At 37.4% G+C, this 19,722-nt stretch overlaps 1 protein-coding gene across 5 annotated transcripts in view; it reads right to left on the bottom strand.

The window, feature by feature from the left end:
* cfap46 (cilia and flagella associated protein 46) overlaps nt 1-19,722 on the bottom strand; it is a 49,891-nt gene that overhangs the window by 18,072 nt on the left and 12,097 nt on the right. For all 5 annotated transcript variants that reach the window (XM_073873488.1, XM_073873487.1, XM_073873486.1 and 2 more), the window contains exons 12-27: nt 18,193-18,421; nt 16,649-16,760; nt 15,580-15,700; nt 15,026-15,141; nt 12,685-12,791; nt 8,852-8,958; nt 8,544-8,756; nt 6,245-6,458; nt 4,542-4,685; nt 4,331-4,441; nt 3,839-4,020; nt 2,222-2,356; nt 1,950-2,115; nt 1,159-1,228; nt 623-770; nt 186-369 (exon numbers count right to left, since the gene is read on the bottom strand). In XM_073873488.1, coding sequence (XP_073729589.1) covers nt 186-369; nt 623-770; nt 1,159-1,228; nt 1,950-2,115; nt 2,222-2,356; nt 3,839-4,020; nt 4,331-4,441; nt 4,542-4,685; nt 6,245-6,458; nt 8,544-8,756; nt 8,852-8,958; nt 12,685-12,791; nt 15,026-15,141; nt 15,580-15,700; nt 16,649-16,760; nt 18,193-18,421 — 2,359 coding nt within the window. The remainder of the gene's footprint in view (nt 1-185; nt 370-622; nt 771-1,158; nt 1,229-1,949; nt 2,116-2,221; nt 2,357-3,838; nt 4,021-4,330; nt 4,442-4,541; nt 4,686-6,244; nt 6,459-8,543; nt 8,757-8,851; nt 8,959-12,684; nt 12,792-15,025; nt 15,142-15,579; nt 15,701-16,648; nt 16,761-18,192; nt 18,422-19,722) is intronic.

Below are 19,722 nucleotides of genomic sequence, written 5' to 3' on the forward strand. Positions count from 1 at the left end.
GGGATTAAATGTGTTTCGATGTCATGACAATAATGCCACTAGGCGTTAAAATCATAATTTGTTGGGCTATACAAAATATTACTTTATTCTGTTGAATTTATGATGAAATACATGTACATGTGATGAAAAGTTTATGTGTAAGTAAATGAGATAGATGGAGGTGAGATGATGGTGTGATGGTTTACCTTCAGTGCTGTAATGGCGTTCTGATAACACATCAGTTTCTGTTGTTTGTTTTTAACACAGAGTGCTACACGATGCCATAGACGAGAACACATGAGCTCATCTTCATCACAGATCTGTTTCATATCCAACACAATACTCTCTCCCAGCTGAGCCTTTACCAGAACACGCTGCTTAAAGACAACACTGTATGTACAGATGAACAATGATGTTTAGACCACAGATTATAGCAGTTTACCTGATTATTATTAGAGATTAATTAGGTTTGGCATGTTGTTTAAGTCATTCTAGTCCATGATATTTTAAGGGAACAGCTATGTGTAGTGGTGTTCAAACCACAGTGAATATTATTGAGGTGAGACATTATGTGTGGTTAAGTGTTAATGTCCATTCAGTGATCCATGATGCACTGCAGATGTACAGATACTATGGCACTCACAGTCGATGTGTGGAGGGCGGTATCACTTTGACAGCCTCATCCAACACCTGCAGACCTCTCCTCAAATTTTCATCATCTGCAAATACATGAAAGAGTGCGGTGTACATGGAGGACCACACCTTCAGATCATTGTCAGAAATACCAACACCTGTAGACAGAGAGAGACATAAGTAAAGGTAAATGTAATGTAAATACATTGAATGTTTTATTGCTCTTTATGTCATCACTAGTTTTGTGCTGTGATTCAGTCTGCATTACAGATTTATTCCAGCGGGTGGCTGTGTTGTTCTGCCATCAGATTTAGTGGCTTAGTTGTTGTTAAGTTGCTGCCTAATGCAGATAAAAACTCAAACAAATAAAATAACATCCCAAATAAAAGAGAGCATTGAAATGCTAAAAGTTTAATTGATTCTTCATTTATTTAAAGAAACTTTCATATGATTATGAACCATAAATGCAATGCATTTAAATGTGCCATACAGTCTGTGACTTGCTGTTTCTCTGTGATTGTTTCAATTAAAGAGGAAACGTCTCACTTGTGAAATCTGGTGGGTGTATCAGAGCTCTGGTCCTCTTCACTTTTGATACCATCTTACTTTGTGAGCCCTAAACACAAAATAAAAACCAACAGATGTTTTATGACACCAGCATCTTACAGTAAATATCAAACTAAAAGACAACATTTTTCCAATGGTTAAAACAAAGTTTAACAACAAAATAAACAATGAAAACATGAATATATTAAAGGGACACTCTACATTTTTTAAATATGCTCAGGAGGCACAATGATATTACGCAGCAGCCGAAAATAGTCCCCTTAGTATCTTTCAATTGCAGGTGACTATTTTCAGGCACTATGTAATATCATTGCGCCTGCAGCCATGTTACGGCAGCAAAGTCCTTGATTATTACGCCAGAATGAGAGTATAGTTCCTAGCCATATCGGCCTAGAAAATCGTAACACTTAATTTTAGTCTTAGTACATGATGTAACTACAGAAGAGTCAAGTTTTAAATAGGAAAAATATCAAAACTCTTTGGTTATTTTTAGGCGTGATGCTAATTATCTAATCAGATTGTGCTAAGCTATGCTAAAACTGGTACTGACAGACCCGGAGATCAGCTGAATGGATTCCAAAATGGTAAGAATCAATGTTTAACTCTAGCGGAGCTGGAAAATGAGCATATTTTCAAAAAAAGTGGAGTGTCCCTTTAACTACCTTGCACAAATCATATTTCATATAAAGATTAAACGTTGAAAGATATATCCGTGAAAAACAAACGACCGTTGGTATGATTACAGAATGAACTGTTCTTTTCTGTCTTACAGTAACATGTTTGGTGTAGATGTTTCTCACAGCCTGCAGAATGAGCTCCAGTGTTTTTTTAAGCTGTCCTCTGTTCTGTCTGGTGTTCAGTAGGGGCACACAGGCGTTCCAATAGTAACACACAGCTCTCATACACAGACACCAGCTGCCCGTCTGTTCTGCATAACTATAACAAACAACATAGCTGGATATCATTCACAAAAAATGTTTATGTTCGCATCATGGAGATAACAAAGCGGTCAGTGTTAGACTGAAATAATGATCATTCTGACCTGACACTGGAGTGAAGCGCCTCAAGACCCTTCATATATCTGCTGGAATCAACAACACTGACCTCATGAATCATACTCAGACCTCTGACACAAGCCGCACTGCACAACATCTCCTGTACTGAATGCACATCAAACCTAAACACACAACACGTTAAACAATCACTACATGATGTGACACTAACTTTACAAGACATTTCTGTGTGTTACGTAAAGGTATTGCGGAGGATTTTCTTTTTCCGGGTGGATCATCAAGACTATTGGTCCTCCTAGTTGTCAATCAGGAGTGTTGGGCAATTGCATTTTTAAAAAAGTGGAGAAGGCGGTTCTTTTCTAAAATTCGAGAAAAACCTCCGCTACACCTTTGAAGGAAAACATCACAGTTTTTCAATATTTTACTATGTTCTTACCTCAACTTAGACAAATTAATACATGCCTATCTTTTTTCAATGCGTGCACTTTTAATCTTTGTACAGCGCCTTGTGAATATGTTAGCACAGTGGTTCCCAAACTTTTTCAGCGTGCGGCCCCCCTGGTGTACGGTGCATTTTTTCGCGGACCCCCGAAAAAATTTTCTTCTACAAAAACAGTTTAAAATGTAATATTTTAATTAAACAAAACATATAAAATTATACCTAGTAGTGCTGTTGGTTAGTTGGCTTATTATTTTTTAGGTTTAAATACACAGAATTCATGATAAATAATGTATTTTATAAAATGTCATAAACTGGGGCCCCCCTGGCACCATCTCACAGCCCCCCTGGGGGCCCCGGCCCCCAGTTTGAAAACAACTGTGTTAGCATTTAGCCTAGCCCCATTAATTTCTTAGGATCCAAACAGGGATGAATTTAGAAACCACCAAACACTTCCATGTTTTCCCTATTTAAAGAGTAGTTACACGAGTAAGTATGGTGGCACAAAATAAAACTTTTGTTTGGAGCCATAGGAATGAATGGGGCTAGGCTAAATGCTAACACATTCAAGAAGTGCTGTACAAAGATTAAAAGTGCACGCATTGAAAAAAGATAGGTATGTATTAATTCATCTAAGTTGAGCTAAAACAGTAAAATATTGAAAAACGGTGGTGTTGTCCTTTAATTATTGCTGAGGATAGATAAGATTATACTGGGGTTATACAGAATAAATGTATAAATATTTTATGAAAACATGTCATATGCTTTACTATTCTTGCATTTTTTGTAATTTGTGACGAAATCCAATAGATTTCATTCAAATGGCTAAAAAGTATATTCTGTATGTTAAACATTAACCTAAAAATGATAAATAAATAAAAAAAAAATCACACAGTGATTGACCATTGATTATGATGATGTCACATTGTGTGCAGTCTTTCTCAGGTGTAAACTAAATCACCATAAAGTGTGTTCTTATTCCCAACACAAGTCATTAAGACAATATACAAATGTTCAATATGGATTTAAATGTATTCATAATTATAAATACTTATAAAGCAGTAAAATTAATGTAATTAATATAGAGAGTTTTTCATTTAGCCAATTCTACCAGGGCTCGTCCAATCAGAACCCAGAGCTGAATGAATCAGTTTTATAAATGCAGACAGTGTAAGTATCTGACAGGTGTTTGTATGGTGGTACTCACAGAGCGTAAGGGCTCATATTCAGACTGTTTATTGCGGTCTGCTCTAGCTGCAGTGCATTATCGGTGCAGGTCATAATGATGTCGTGGTCAAGTGTTTGATGGGCGAACAGGGCAAGCTGCGTCCATACATATAACTCCACAATAGAGCTGGACCACTGACAGTCTTGTGTCATCTGTACTAACTGGATAGAGACACACAACTCAACATTACAAATAAACACAACAGTGCACAACATCAGAAAAAGCACATGCCATGTCCCGTATGTATATTTAAAGAGCCCATTGATTTACTTTCTCAAGCATAAAGATTTAATGTAGATTACATCTATCTAGTGAGGCAAAATCCCTCATACTTTACAATTACAGATAGACCAATAAACTTTTTAAAATGTGCACAAAAATTGGAGAAACTTGCTGAAGTGATCAGTCAGTATTATCTATCATGTGTTTATCTTCTGTGGTGTTTATTAAGGATATTCAGCAGGTTTTTACCACAGACAGACTGGGAACTGTAAACTTCATCAGTTTGGTGTTTGTGTTACAGTGCAGCATCTCCACACCAACCAGCACACGAGACATCGCTGTCACGGCCTTGTTTTCACTCTGGCAGCCAACAGAGACACAAAATCATTCAGGGTAATCATTTTAAATGACATACTGTATGCTCGACACTGACCTGAGGTCAGAAACAGTAATACCACACCTGATCACGGATGTTCAGCTCCTGTCCAATCTGCTGCTGTAGCAATTGTTTAACTTTCACCCAGGTACTGATGAGCTGTTTTCTCACATCGATGGACACAGGGTCTGTGTTCCCATTGGACATCCGCAGTGCATAATCACAGATCTATTATAGAGGTATAGTCAGATATCAGCAAAACATGGACAATCTGTCCAAGCAGTCAGTCCTCACAGATCCAGCTAAGAAACCACATTATGCATTGTGCATTTTCAGCTTCCTAAAACCAGCAGACCGCTTGACATGTTTTTAATAGATAAATAAATAAATAAACTCAAGGAAGATTAATTATATCCGTCAAGCGTAAAATATAGTGTTAGGAAAGTGATTAGTGAATAATTTTTCCTATTAAAAAAGTCTTTCATGCGGAATTAGCTGATACTGTATATGAGGTGAGGGGAGGTGTGTATCCCGCACACCAATTTTAATTAAAAAAGATTATGAACACTATAGAGATAAGTGTAGTGGATAAATGAGAATGTGAATATACACAAAACAGATTGGCATACAGTATCTTGATTTAATTTGGCACATGCAGTTTTGGTCCTGGATGCTGATTGGTCATTCCAGTTTACTATAGTAAATGTAAAAGTAAGTACCTGCTTACTAGCGTGATGTGCATAAGAACCTGTCTGTCATGTGATCTACAGGAACAGTCTAATGCACACTGTGTCCTACACCCTTCACAGGGTTCCCACACCTTAGTTAACTTCAAATTCAAGGACCTTTCAAGGACTTTCCAGGTCCAATACCCTCAAATTCAAGGACTAAATGTGGACACAATTCAAGTGAGAGCAAGGTTACATCGTGTTATACCTTTTAAGATACATTGTTACAGTTCCTTTTCACAGGAACTCGCGCTGAGTCACTGCGGTGACACTTTGGGGACGCCTCCAGGGGTAAGTGTGTCTGAATGTGTATATCAAATTCAACCAATGGTGAGGCTTAACGACAAAGATAGGGTGTTGCAGGAGCCAGAAAGTATATCTCTATCTGAAATATTGCCACAGATGGCGTTACAGGGACGCAGGAAGTATGGCAAGGGAGACGCAGCGTCTCGTTCACTTCTCAGGGAACAACAGTTACATACGTAACCTGAGACGTTTTCATGTGTCAAACACAACTATGCAAAAAAGCATTTTGGTATAAATCAACATTTGCATATAGAAGATATAAGCATTTAAGGCGAACAGTTTAGCACGTGTGCTTAAAAAGTCTAGAATTTTTATGAAACTATCCTAAACTACACAGGGAATAATATGGATATTTTTTCAGAAAACTTCTTGCATAAAATAGATTCAAGCACTTTCAATGACCTGTATATTTTCAAAAACTTCCCAGGGCCTTGAACTTTGCCCCCCAGATTCACAAACTTTCAAGGATTTTAAGGACCGTGGGAACTCTGGCTATTTTAACATTGCGACTGAATTCATGTAATTCTACCTTTTGAGGCTTGGCAGGTAAAAACCTTAAATCCTTCCAAACCTTTTGCCCTAGACAGTTTGTAACAGCTCACAGTGCTTCAAATTTCAAATCTCCCAGAATACCTTGCATCAGACGATACACTGTGGTGTATACCGTACGTGCATGTGTGTGGTATGTAGATAAGAAATTTCACCATTTATAGCCTCAGGTGAGCAGAAGTTGGAAGACTCTTCACTGCTCACCTCTAAAGCTTTCTTCGCATCCTCCATCGCGTCAAACTGCAGGCCGTTGGCAGAGCTGGATTTCTCTGCAGCCTTTCCTCGTCCTTTTTTCGCCTTTTTATCTGGAAGCTGCGTGACTTTCTTCTCGTTGTCATCCGGCTCCTGATCGGCATGTGCTGATGTGATGAGACCCTGAGCCACGGCGTCACATAACAGAACCAAAGAATCCACGTCCCTGTACATAAACATCAAACACAAACGCTGTAGATAAGAGTTTGTTTGTTAGATTTGTGTTTTTTAAAGGAAAACACCACAGTTTTTCAATATTTTACTATGTTCTTACCTCAAATTAGACAAATTAATACATACCTATCTTTTTTCAATGCGTGCACTTAATCTTTGCACGGCGCGTCGTGCATGTGTTAGCATTTAGCCTAGCCCCATTCATTCCTTAGGATCCAAACAGGGATGAATTTAGAAGCCATCAAAAACTTCTGTTGCATGAGTAGTTACATGAGTAAGTATGGTGGCACAAAATAAAATGTGGCAATTTTTTTAAGCGATAAAAAAATTAGAACTATATCGTATGGTGGAAGAGCACTTAGTTTGCAGCACTTCAACCTCGGGCGCAGTAATATTGACGTAAGTTAAGCTAGAGGGGGAGTAGTCAGGAATGATGATGTTACTGCGCTTGCGAGGCCGAAGTGCTGCAAATTAAGTGCTCTTCTATCATACGATAAGGTTCTCATTAATATCCGCTTGAAAAATCTTTATTTTGTGCCACCATGAAAGTTTTTGATGGCTTCTAAATTCATCTCTTTTTGGATCCTAAGAAATGAATGGTGCTAGGCTAACGGTACATTCACACAGGGCGTAAGCGTTAACGCTTGACGGAAGGCTTGTCTGAAGCGTGGCCAACAGCCAATCACAGTGGCTCTGGTCTTTCATAAACATAATTGGCTGACTCTGCCTAGGTTATTTGCATAAGGCGATCTGATTAGCTGACGCACACATTGCCGCTTGAAAAGTTGAGAAAAAGTTGGAAGCGCCGACGGATTCACTTTTCAGTTCGGCAACACATGACGTCACCCATTGAAAGTGAATAGGAAGCGTTAGCACTTACGCCCCATATGAACGTACCATCAATGCTAACACATTCACAACGCGCTTTAAAAAGATTAAGTGCACACCTTGAAAAAGATAGGTATGTATTAATTTGTCTAAGTTGAGGTAGGAACATAGTAAAATATTGAAAAACGGTGGTGTTTTCCTTTAACCCGTTAATTGGCGCTGTCCCGTGAGCCGGACACCTACATTTATTTCAATATTTTCTATGTAAATGTTAATCTATCACGACAAACTATATATTGTTGTAAAGGTCTAAGAATGTAGTTTTCATATTTCAAAACCTTTTAGCAGTAATAATAATGCAGTAACTGTAATTTATTCATTTGTGACACAAGAATGCAGCAAACCTCACAGCAAACCAGCACAAACCTCAGTTTTTTGACAATTTTATGTATTAAAAATAATACTATATTGCATTTTTATTTATTACAAATAAAAAGGCCAGAGTTATACTAATTTAAAGGTGTATATCACCTTTTCACCAACCCCCCACTCAAAAAGGGCTGCGCCAGTTAAAGGGTTAAAGTTCCTGTTTTACCGACCCCTATTTCAATATATTACGATTTGGGACAAACTAATTGTTATTTTTAATATTATTTAAAGCTGATAGTATGGGGAACTGGGACGTGGGCTGTGATATTATGATGTGTATAACTCACAACACTCGAGTCTATTCTCACAGGATCTTACGCATCGTACGCTACGCATAATGCACATTGGCCGCTACCGGGAGCTAGTTATTACAGTTTCTAAAGTTTTAAATATGGATATTTTTCTTACGAAATGACATTGAGTACCCTCAGAAGGTCATTATTAACCCCCTAGAGCCATGTGGATTACTTCTGTGAAGGATGAATGCACATTTTTGGGCTTGAAAGTCATGGACCCTGTTTTCTACCATTATAAAGCTTGGAAGAGCCAGGGTATTTACAAAAATAATGCAAATTGTGTTCGTCTGAAAGATGATGGACGTATCTCAAGTGAGTAAATCATGGGGTAATTTTCATGTTTTGCCGAACAATCCCTTTAATCAATGCACTCCTCAACAAAACACATGCATTAAAATCACTCGTCTGGAGCACATACATTGCAGGAGGAGTTATGCCCTGGCCTAAAATAATTTTTTTTTAAGGTTTATTCATCATAATATATAATACACACACAAATAAAGTGACAAAAAGCACAAGCTTACCCAGCACACCCTGTCTGTCTGTGGAATTCTAATAAGCGACTGTAGGTGGGCAATAAAAGTCGATGCCCTCTGCTGGCCAACAGCCACCTGTTGTAGCTCCACAGCTTTACAGCTACATTTGCTACCAACCAGGCTTCATTGAGCTCTGCTCCAAGCTCCGCCCCTCGAAGGAAGTTAGCTGTGGCATTAGCAGATAAATCCTTGATCCAGTCACTGAGGAGATAAAAAGAAGTACAAGCCAGAGATAAAAGCCAAAGACGAGAGAGATCATGTTAGTGAGAGTAGCTGTAACTTTTCTTCACGTTCACCTGTAAAGGGTCCAGTGGGCATCGTCCTCAGGTGAGAGTTTATCTTCAGGAGGTACAGGAGAAGCGTTTAGTTCCACACCTTCTGAATGAAGTTTCAGTACAGTTACCTATACACCAAAACATGACATGTGTCTTTAACGTTTAATGAGGTAATGTTGCATCAGCAGAAAGAAAACTTACAGAGAAAAAGATTTTTGGGGTAAATCTACAGGTCTATTAATTATTGCATTATATTTTGATCTTCAGAGGTATATGAACTCATGTGATTTTCTGACCTGATTTAAATCATGTGTGAGTACATGGGGGGGAGTCTGGACTCATAAAAGGGCTGCTGGGAACTCTGGGACTCATACAGTTATAACAGTGTGACTGATGATCAAAGCATCACACACATCCACGAGGGAACTCCCAGCTCGATCCTTTCACTTCCCCAGGACAGCACGCTCATCGAATTAAAAAGATGCCTTTTGAAAAATCAAGCCCTCCAAATGCAAAAGGAAACGTATTCATGAAGAACAAAGTGACGTGCTATCAAAGAGAAGATGCTCAGACAGGCTTCTGCTTTTGTCAAGGTTACGGCTCATCTCCTTGTCTTTCTGAACGTATTGTTCTGAACATCTTTATCTTTAGTTCAAAGAAAATGTAACATAATTACAGAAATTATCCTGGAGGTCCAATGTGGTCATTAAAAACCCATCACAGTGTAAATTTCATTATCAATATTTACTCCCTTGTTATTTCAAACGGGTTTAGTGTATTTTTCTATGTAAAACAAGTGTCACGTAACAACCAAAACTTGTAGTGATCATGCTTTTACATCAAATAAAAAACAATGGTAAAAAGCTGTGTGAAGATTGTTTAAAGGGCACCTATGTTTGGACATAAATGTGTGTTGACAGTGTGTGATCACAACAACCAACTCCTTCTTTTTTAATTACCATTAAACCAAAGCAGTCTCATTAGACATGCTAGTTTCATTTTCTTGTTAATGTGACATCACACTGATAAAGCCAATAACTGACAGTCCTGCATTACCATGGTTTCCACCCACATCAAGTTGTACATTGTCTGCAATTTCAAAATGTGACATACTATTGTCTTAAGGGGGTCGCACACCGGCCGCGCAGCTCAGCGTCGCGCCAAGTCGCTTCTAGGACAACTCGGAGGTATCGTAAACCAGAAGTGCACATTAAATAGGGCGAGCTTCTTCAGATAGCATCTACTTAATAATGCAAAATATACGTTAGCAGCCAATGTTAATCGTTAATGATTTGGGACAAATATGATGTTATTTAATGTTAAACTATGTGAGTGGCGCTCTGATTTGAGCAACTTCCTGAGTCTTAGCTGGGTGACGAGGACAGGCGCCACCTGTTGGCGCCGGTGTGCGTATACTCATAGAAAGCAATGTGTTTGAGTTTTTTAGACTGTATTCACAGAAATCAGATCTATTTTACCTAAAAGTGCTCACTGTCTCTTTTGGTAAGGAAGTGAGGAGCAGTAGCTGATTTGCATTTAAAGGTACAGACACAAAAACAGCACATTTTTGCTCACATCCAAATAGGGGTTCCATAGGTGTGACACGAGAAAATGCTTTCTGATGAGCTGTTTCTTTATAAAAAGTGGCTTAGATTCTGATCTTTGTAGACATGTAGACCTTTTAACATGTTTAATATTTACGATCAGAAATCCTGATGTGTGGGGGGAGCCCCGAAGACAAGCGCATGCCCGATCTTGAGATTATCACATGAAACGAAACAATATCCAATCAGAAAGCGAGATGATGGAAAACGGAAGCATTCATGGCGCAGCACAAAGTGAAGTTGATGCAAAGTCAATTTGTACAGACCATGTTCCCACTGTCTCCATGACTTCATCCAAACCCTTTTCTTTTTCTCCTTGAATTTTCTGTGAAAATCATTCCAAACACTATCATTTAATTTTTTTCCTGCATATCGTCCGCCATGCTTATTCTAAGGTCTCACGAGATTTTGAGAGATTTTTGTGGTTCACAGTCAAGACTCTGGTTGAAAATCTGTTTGTGTGTGGTGTGCTTTCTTTGACACATCATGGCACACCACACACTATAGGAGCAAAACGGTTAAATCTAGGATTTTTTATTCTCGTGTTTGTGGTATATCACATTTTGAAAATCTTATAAGATGTTAAAAATCTTTTGGTGTGTACCCGCCATTAGTTTCAGTCAAGACATTAATTAATGATGTACTTTAGAAGATGAGCTGTTGATGAAATGCATGGTTGGAATAAACCAAGAAAATTAAAAATAAAACTTTGAGTAAAAATCTGTAAAGGAAAATTCAATGTTTTATTAAAAGAGACACTTCAGTTATACTGAAAGAGGCAAAACTGGAACACTCAATATGATGGCTACGGAAAGGGCTGAAAGTGATCTAAATGTTTTTGACATCATTCACTTCCGATTGTATCACTGTTCTGCAATATGTTATTGAAACATAAGCTTGTGGAGTGGATTTTAAGATTTTAGTCAAAAAACACGGAAGTGTAGACCTTTTGCGTGTTTGCAAACAGAGATGACGTTTTTTGTGGGCGGAGCCCAACTGGTGGCAGAATGTGACAGCTCCGCAATAGGGGTGTGAAGTGTTTTAGCATTAAACTGTGATTTGTATGGATCCGGTGTTCTGTAGAAGTCTGTTTCCCCTATATTTCTCTTAAGTGTAATGTTTCTTATAACGTTTTCACCAAGTTATGTTTATTTTTAAATAAATTAAAAATTTAAATGGCTTGGCTACTGATATGTGTGCATGTATGTAATGTATATGTATTGTTCTTTATTGGTAAATCAATTATTTTTACAGTATGAATCACTGAAGTACTTATAAGAGCAATACTATCATGTATTCTGTATAATATCATTTATTAAATATTTCATAATTTCCTGTTTTCAATTTCTTCCTTATATTTTTAGCCTACGTGTTTGTTCTAAAACTATTATGTTTATATGCAAATTCATGTGTATAGGCCTGTTTATATATTATTAACACTTTACATCGTGTGTGTGCTATGTTTATATATTTATTAGTAAACACCATAATTTAGAACAAACAGGAAAAAGACATAGGCTAAGATAGAAGGTAAAAATGTGAAAACTTTAATAAATGGTAATATTACTGATATTATGAACTCATTCAAATCTTTAATCTTTCTAAATAAATTATAAACGTAACGTGATGAAAACGATATAAGAGACATATAGAGGGAACAGACTTCGACCGAACACCGGATATCTTCTCTAATTATTTTCTATTCAAATTATTAAAAGATTTTCAGATGATTTCATCACTCCAGTCTGTCCGGTTGAGGGCTTATTGCAACCATAAACACCTACGTTTATCTTCAAATGGTGTCTTCGACGACGGTATACTTTAAAAAATGAAGGTCATCTATTTTGGCATTCCTATTCTGACACTCAACAGCACAACAAAACATTTTCTAGTGAGTTATATTGTATATCGTTTCACTCATGTCTAATTCATTTCCATTGTTTTTCTGCCACCACATTGCGTGCTTGACGTAATTGTGACGTCGACTCGCAAAAGGTCTATATTGAGGTAACTGCTACTATAAACATGTAAACAGTTTTATTAGCTTAAACAGATTCTCTCCTGCTTGCTATAGCATCACTTATGGAAAAGCTGTGAAAAACTTGATTTTCTAAATGAAGATGTCTGTGTTCCAGTGCTTCAATAAAGTATAACAAAATAACATTTGCTTTTATAAATGATTTTATCACACATTTGAATCATATTCATCATAAAGTGTATTGCTGTGGTCAGTGAAGAAGCTGTTTATACCTCAGCATTGATGAAATGAACTTCAGCCAGCAGACGTAACACATCTGTTTCTGTCTTCTCTTGTGTGCGTTTTCTCTTAGCTGGGCGCTCTCTTCCTCTCAGATCATCTAATATCAGACATGTATGATACAGAGACTCCATGAACAAAACATCTTCACTTTTCTCTATTGAACTTAGGCTAAAATTTGACATTAACATTCATTGATTCAAACTTTTACAAAACTTTTTTGGTCAGAATCATTGAAGCCCTAAAGATGCAACAACTCGGTCAGTTTGGCCCTGTCCCAAATGTGGACTTTCATGTTGACTTTCGGTCTCATGGCCTTAAATTGCGCGTCCTCGCTTAGTCTATGAGTCCGCAGGGTGTTCCATCTGTCATTTTTATGCTCTGAAGTGTGCTCATAAGCGCTCCCTTTGTACCCTTGATGCGGTCTTCGGCGAAGCCCGCACTGTTGCAGGCTTCATGCGCTTTACCAACCCAGAGGTCTTTGCGAAAGAGCAATCCGACCAATCAGATGACAGATGGGAGGAGATCACACTGAGTGGCAACTTATCTTCCTATTTTCGGCATGAGGCATCAGTCTGTCCCAAAATACGACTCCAGTGCGCCTTCGTGGACTCGTGTCAAGGGTCCCTAAGGCCTGCACTACATGATGTCATCAAAGTGTGGACTCTGAGGAAGTCCACAAGTCCAGAGTGTGCCATTTGGGACAGGGCCATAGTCTTGCTATTCTTAAAGTTCTGGACAGTGAATTTATTCCACAGCAGAATTAAACTCAAGCAGAATCATTTCTGCTAAAACTTTCAAAAATGTAATAAATCTAAAGTCTAGAAGGTCTGCTTTATAAAAAAAATCATGATTTTGGAGACACCCACTCAATCATTATGGAGCAGTTACTCGGACAGGGATTAGACCAATCCTAGAATAAATAAATGTAAGAGCTGTCCAAACTGAAAACAACTTGGACTGACATATCTTAAAATACATCAGTGCCCTTTGTGTTGCCTCAAAATGCAAACAAGTGGGTGATTCTCGCAAAATTAGACTTGTGAGGTGTCATGACACATTTTGATAAAAAAGTATATGCATTTAAAATAAGAAGCATACAGTTACAAACAACTATTCATGTACTATTTTGCACATGATTTCAAATGACATCATACAAACAAATTTTGTTGTTTTTTCCACATTTAAGGGGAAAATTTTCATTACCACAATGTGTCCATGACTGGATTTGGGTTCTTTGACATGGAAAATTTACAATTAAAAAATCTAAAAATAAAAAGCTTCAGTGCATGTTATATTATAAACATTTACAGTAAAGAAACATGTGCTATTTAGTGATCATTGGTAAATGTAGAGACAATAATAAGGAATATAAATGTGACCAAGACCAATTTTCTCATCCTCCGCAACAATTTTCAGAGCAATTCTCAAGCCCTCAAGGAACTAACATTTTTAAAAATAAAATAAAAATGTTGGAAGGGACAAGATTGACTGTGACACTCAGGATGGCTACCAGGTAAGCAGTTCTTATTTTTTCTCACCAGATAAAAGTTAAAATTTTGTTTGTCATAGTACCTAGACAACTTTTTAGTTCTCATTACCGAAACATGAGTATGTAAATGCATATATTTAATGTAATATCATGTTGCGGTAATGATAATTTTTGATAATGGTAATCTAAAAAATGTAAATAATTCTATAGAAAATATTTTTTAAATCCTCTAAAAAATAATGGTTATAGTAAGTTCAGACCTTAATCTTATGTGTGGAACAAAAAATTGGCTTCAAAGGCTTTTAAAAAATTCTGATGCTGGACACCTTCATTTCAATTCCTGAATGAATTACTTAGACAAGTTTTTCTAAATTAAATCTATTTGTACTAAAACAAGCTTTCAATAATATCTGATCACATCAACTGATGAGTGAATAATAGTTGTCTATGCATTTTAAATTCAATTTAAAGTTTTTAACATCCAAGGCCCTCATTAATCATCAGTGCGTATGCACAGATGTATGTGTAATAACCGCATGCGCAAGTATGAAAAATACAGATTTTAGGACTCCTACCCTAGAGAACCAGTGCCCTGCAGAGTTTAGCTCCAACTTTAATCAAACACACCTGAGCAAGTTAATCAATGTCTTGATCATTGTTTTGATCTTAATCATGATCACTAGAAAATCACAGGTAGGTGTGTTTAATCAGGGTTAATGCTAAACTCTGCAGGGCACCGGCTCTCTAGGGTAGGATGTGAGGAACCCTGACTTACACATAAATTTCATTCTTAGAACAGTAGTGTATTATATCAGTATTATTTTGCAATAAAGGAAACTTACTTGAGTTTTTCCATCGACCGTCATCATAAAGCAGGCAAAACCGACAAGCTGCCCTGCACACATCATAAACTTCATATTTCCATGCGGTTTTGGCCAGCAATGCCCATAACTTCACCCTAAGAAATAAACAAACATCTGTTTAGACCAACAATATCAATCTGACATAATGCTGATGGCTGCAGTCATGTTAAATAATGAAAACCTCCTCTGGCTGGTTTTACAGTTCTGTTCTTTTATTTACACTAATGAAGTCCTGCTGGACCTGGTTACATACTGTAAACTTACGATACTGTACGTGCCTGACCAAGCCATAAATAAATCTATGTGTATAGTATAACACAATATTATGCCGTTTTCATGTTTCATTCCATTCGTTTGTTAAAGTTTATCAAATAAAAGAGGATAAGTTCTCTGACTGATTATTTACAAAATGTTCTGAAGCCAGCAGAAGACATTTCCTGAGTCTCTATGGTTAAAAGTTAAACTAACATCACCACAAGAGCTAGAGGATCATACTGTAAATGTGTACATCACCAAATCAAGTTAATGCAGACCTCTCTCGGTCATCTGAGTTCTTGTCAAGCCCAAACAAATGACCTTCGACCTTCTGAACCCAGGCGGTGTAGTGCTGGGCTTTATCAGCCAGCTGTGCAAGGTGACCTTGTGCTTCACTACCTGGTAAAAAGTAAACACACAAAGTTAATCTTAAAGCGTCATGAAACCCTGCTCTACCTCACTATCATTTGGAAAAATGCTACTTAAATGGGCGTGGACGCTGTGAGAAGAACGGCGATGAGTGGGCGGGGCAACTGATATAAGATAAGATTTTCTAGGATTAGCAGTATTACAGAAATAATGAAAGTGAATATAATATTTTACACATTTACTTCAGAACCATATCCATGTGCGTTTATCCTACATCTTAAAAAAGTGTTGGTTAGTGTTTCATGACGCTTTAAGAGCTCTATGCAGATTCTCCTCAAATGTCTTGCTGAAGTGAAGATCTGCCGTAGGTCAGTCTGACATCAGCCAAATCTAATGCTGAATAATGAAGTTCAGTGTCATTTCAATCCATCGCTGTCATCACTCAAACTACATACGTGTAATTAAAATAAAAAATAATAATAAGGTCATCATTGGCTTGAGGGTACAGAGCCACAGACAATGTGTGGGTGTCAGCAATTTGTCAGTATGGTTTTGTAACATCACACTTGCTCGGGGTAAGTCATTTTAGTCTACACTCTTAGAAAGGATGTGTTAATTTTTTACACATCTTTGTGCGTTAACACATTATGTGTCATTTTATCACATTATGTGTAATTTTGTGTTAAAATAAAACACAAGTTGTGTTAAAAGTAACACAAAATCTGTTGTTTCAATAATAACACAGAGATGGGTGGACATTTAGTGTGTTGTCCCAAAAAGCTGCTAACTAAACTCCTCTTGGTTTAGGACAGATCTGCAGACAACATCAAATATTGAGAAATGGCTATAAATTATCATCTGTCACCACAAAAGTATAGTTTGAATTTATATTCCATACATGAATCTTACAAAGGAATTTATCCAACCGAAATATGCTCTACAATTAAAAAGTCCTATTAATGATGAAAACGTTCCAACCTTTCATTGTATTGTCAGCATCCAGCACCATACGGAAAGCATCAGGTGCAAGAGTTATTCCAGCACTGATCGACAGAGGCTTGTTTGTCCCACACCCTTGGGCATCCCTAGTCTGTTATAAAAAAATACAAAAAATAGTGTTATCCGGGTTATGCATCTACCAGCTGATACTAGTGAGGTGCATCTACCAGCTGATACTAGACAGAATTTTAGGGCATCGTATGGCTTGAAAGCTTTTTCAGAAAGCTTTATTATTGTGCATTATAAAATAAAACACACTGGTAATTAATGTATTATTAAAATGTATTTATAAAACAAATGAATAATTTTAAACAATATTTGTGTGTCCAATCTATATGCACTTAATATGCTTATTAGGGATTTACAGTGCTAGTTAAAGGGCACATATGAAGAGTTTCGTTGCAAAACGAGATAAATCCATTGTTTTACATTTTTGTCAAAACATGTTTATTATTATGTTATCATGTTATTATTTTGTTTTATGGTGCTACTTAGCTGTATGTTTTAAGTTATAAAGGTTTAAATCAAAACAAACCAACTGCAGTTGCATTGAAATTAATTGGAATGCACAACCAAAAAACGAGATTTCTGAACAATTAAAAAAAACGGTGGTTATCTCGTTTTGCAACGAAACTCTTCATATATAACAAGATGTTATATAAGTCTCAGGTGTACCTGTGTCTGTGAAGTTTTAGCTCAAAATACAGATCATTTATTATAGCATGTCCAAAAAGCGCCTATTTGGGTGGAAGCAAAAATGTGTTGTTTTCATGTCTGTACCTTTAAATGCAAATGATCTGATTCGTATGAATACAGTCTGAGACAAAAGTATCTTACTTTTGCCATATAATGGACAGCATACAACTCGCTGAGGGTTAAAACTATGGTTATGCAGGACTGTCTGTCAGTGACTGCGGGTAGGGCTTTATCAGTGTGATGTCACATTAACAAGAGAATCAAAACACCATGTCTAATGGGACTGCTATAGTAGCGTGGTTGTGTTCACACACTGCCAAAGCACATTTATGTCCAAACGACTTGTAAAAATGGATTTTGCATAATAGGTGCCCTTTAAGCAAAATGCTAACATCAAAGGAAAGATGCACTGCAAAAAAAATCTTAATAATTTACTTGTTTTCCAGTAAAAAACATCCTTGAGGATACATTTAGTTAAGAATTAAAAAAGCCTGATATACGAAAGCTTGTTTTCAGGGAACACATCTTCTCTTTCCGCAAAAAAAAACATTTCTAAAGCATCTTGCTTTAAGCATCAACCTAACAAACATTAAGTAAAGTTTACGCTTAAATAATGCAATGAAATAAACTTCAGATATACTGTGTAAAAAACAAGTTAATTTATCATTTGGTTAAACAACTGATTAAGATAAATACAGATTAGTTAAATTAATTTTTGCAATGTGTATTTGTAGACAGCATGATGCTAACTCAGAGATGACTGACAATCAAGGACACACATTGAATATACAACACAGAAAAAAACTGTAGAGCAGCTGAGATGTGACCTGCTGTATAAGCTGAGCGGCTCGCTCCTCAGGGCGTTTGGGTGTGATGTGAGGAGAGGAGCGCAGCTGTAGAAGATGTAAAGTGAAGGAGAGATGTTCAGTGTAAAGTCCTCTCTGATCAAGCTGCAGGGCTCTCTCAACATGTTTCATAGCAGCTTCCAGTCTGTCATCTTCCTCCTCTATATCAGCCAACTCAGCATGAATCTCGCATAACACATCAAGCATCGAGCTGTGAACCACATGGAGGACAAATACACACAAATGCACCAGACATTAGGGCTGCACAATTAAGGAAAAAACTAAACAGGATTACAATTACGGGTGAAACAATTGCTTAATCACCAAAAGCCTTCATTAAAGGTCACGTTTTTCCTGATCCCATTTTTCAAACTTTAGTAAGTGTGTAATGTTGCTGTTAATAAATAAAAATAATGTTGCTGAGCGTAAATAACACCTGCAAAATGATAAAGCTCAAAGTTCACTGCCAGGCGATATATTTTCTTGAACAGAAGTTCAACTTCCCGCTTGAATGACATCAATATAAAAGTTTTTGACTAAACTCCGCCCACAGGCGTCAGTCGCCAGCTAAGCTCAAACGGCCCTGATAAGCTAAGCTGCTATCGGATCACAACACACTAAACAAAATACACAATCAGAACTCGTTACATATTTCAGAAGGAGGGACTTCATAGTCATAGAAAAAGGAATACATCAGCCCGTTTTTAGGACAGTGAAAACAGCACTATAGAGATAAGTAAATTGTGTGAAAAATACAGGGTTTTTTCACACACGAAACATGAACACATGTTTCACTGCGCACCATAAACACAACCAAAGCTTTAAAGAAACAGAAAGAACGTGACACTAATGCTGCGTTTACACCAGCCGCGGTAGAGGCGTCAAGCGCAAATGATTTCAATGTTAAGTCAATGTTAAGTTGAAGCGCGCCTGGAGGTCTCGCGACGCAAATGAGGCGTTTAGCGCAGTGACGTGAATGGTACTTTTTGTGCATTTTGCGGGAATTTCTGGTCGACCCCAAGTTGAAACATTTCAACTTTAGTGGATTTTCACGCCGTGTTAACCAATCAGAAGCCTGCTTGCTGCTGTGGTGGCAGCCCCGCCCGGAATTACTCATTCAACATGGAGGAACCCTTGATATTGTCCGTGGGCAGTCACCCAGAGCTATACGACACAAGTTCTTATTTCTATAGAGACAGGAATAAAAAGGACCTCGCTTGGAAGAATGTCAGTGAGGACATTGGGCAACCTGGTAAGTTGTAATACACATTTCACTTTTGAGTCACGTGACGTTTATCGACCCGCGCCGTTTATTTTCCCCCTATAGTAAGGTGACTAAATACAAACCGGTAACTCTCTCAATAAATGCACCATTAAATGAATAGTCTACTCATTTTCAATATTAAAATATGTTATTACCTTAACTAAGAAGAGTTGATACATCCCTCTATCATCTGTGTGCGTGCACGTAAGCGCTGGAGCGCGCTGCGACACTTTGATAGCATTTAGCTT

The sequence above is a fragment of the Misgurnus anguillicaudatus genome, chromosome 11 (genome assembly GCF_027580225.2).
Source record: "Misgurnus anguillicaudatus chromosome 11, ASM2758022v2, whole genome shotgun sequence".
In the NCBI taxonomy this organism is placed as follows: Eukaryota; Metazoa; Chordata; class Actinopteri; order Cypriniformes; family Cobitidae; genus Misgurnus; species Misgurnus anguillicaudatus.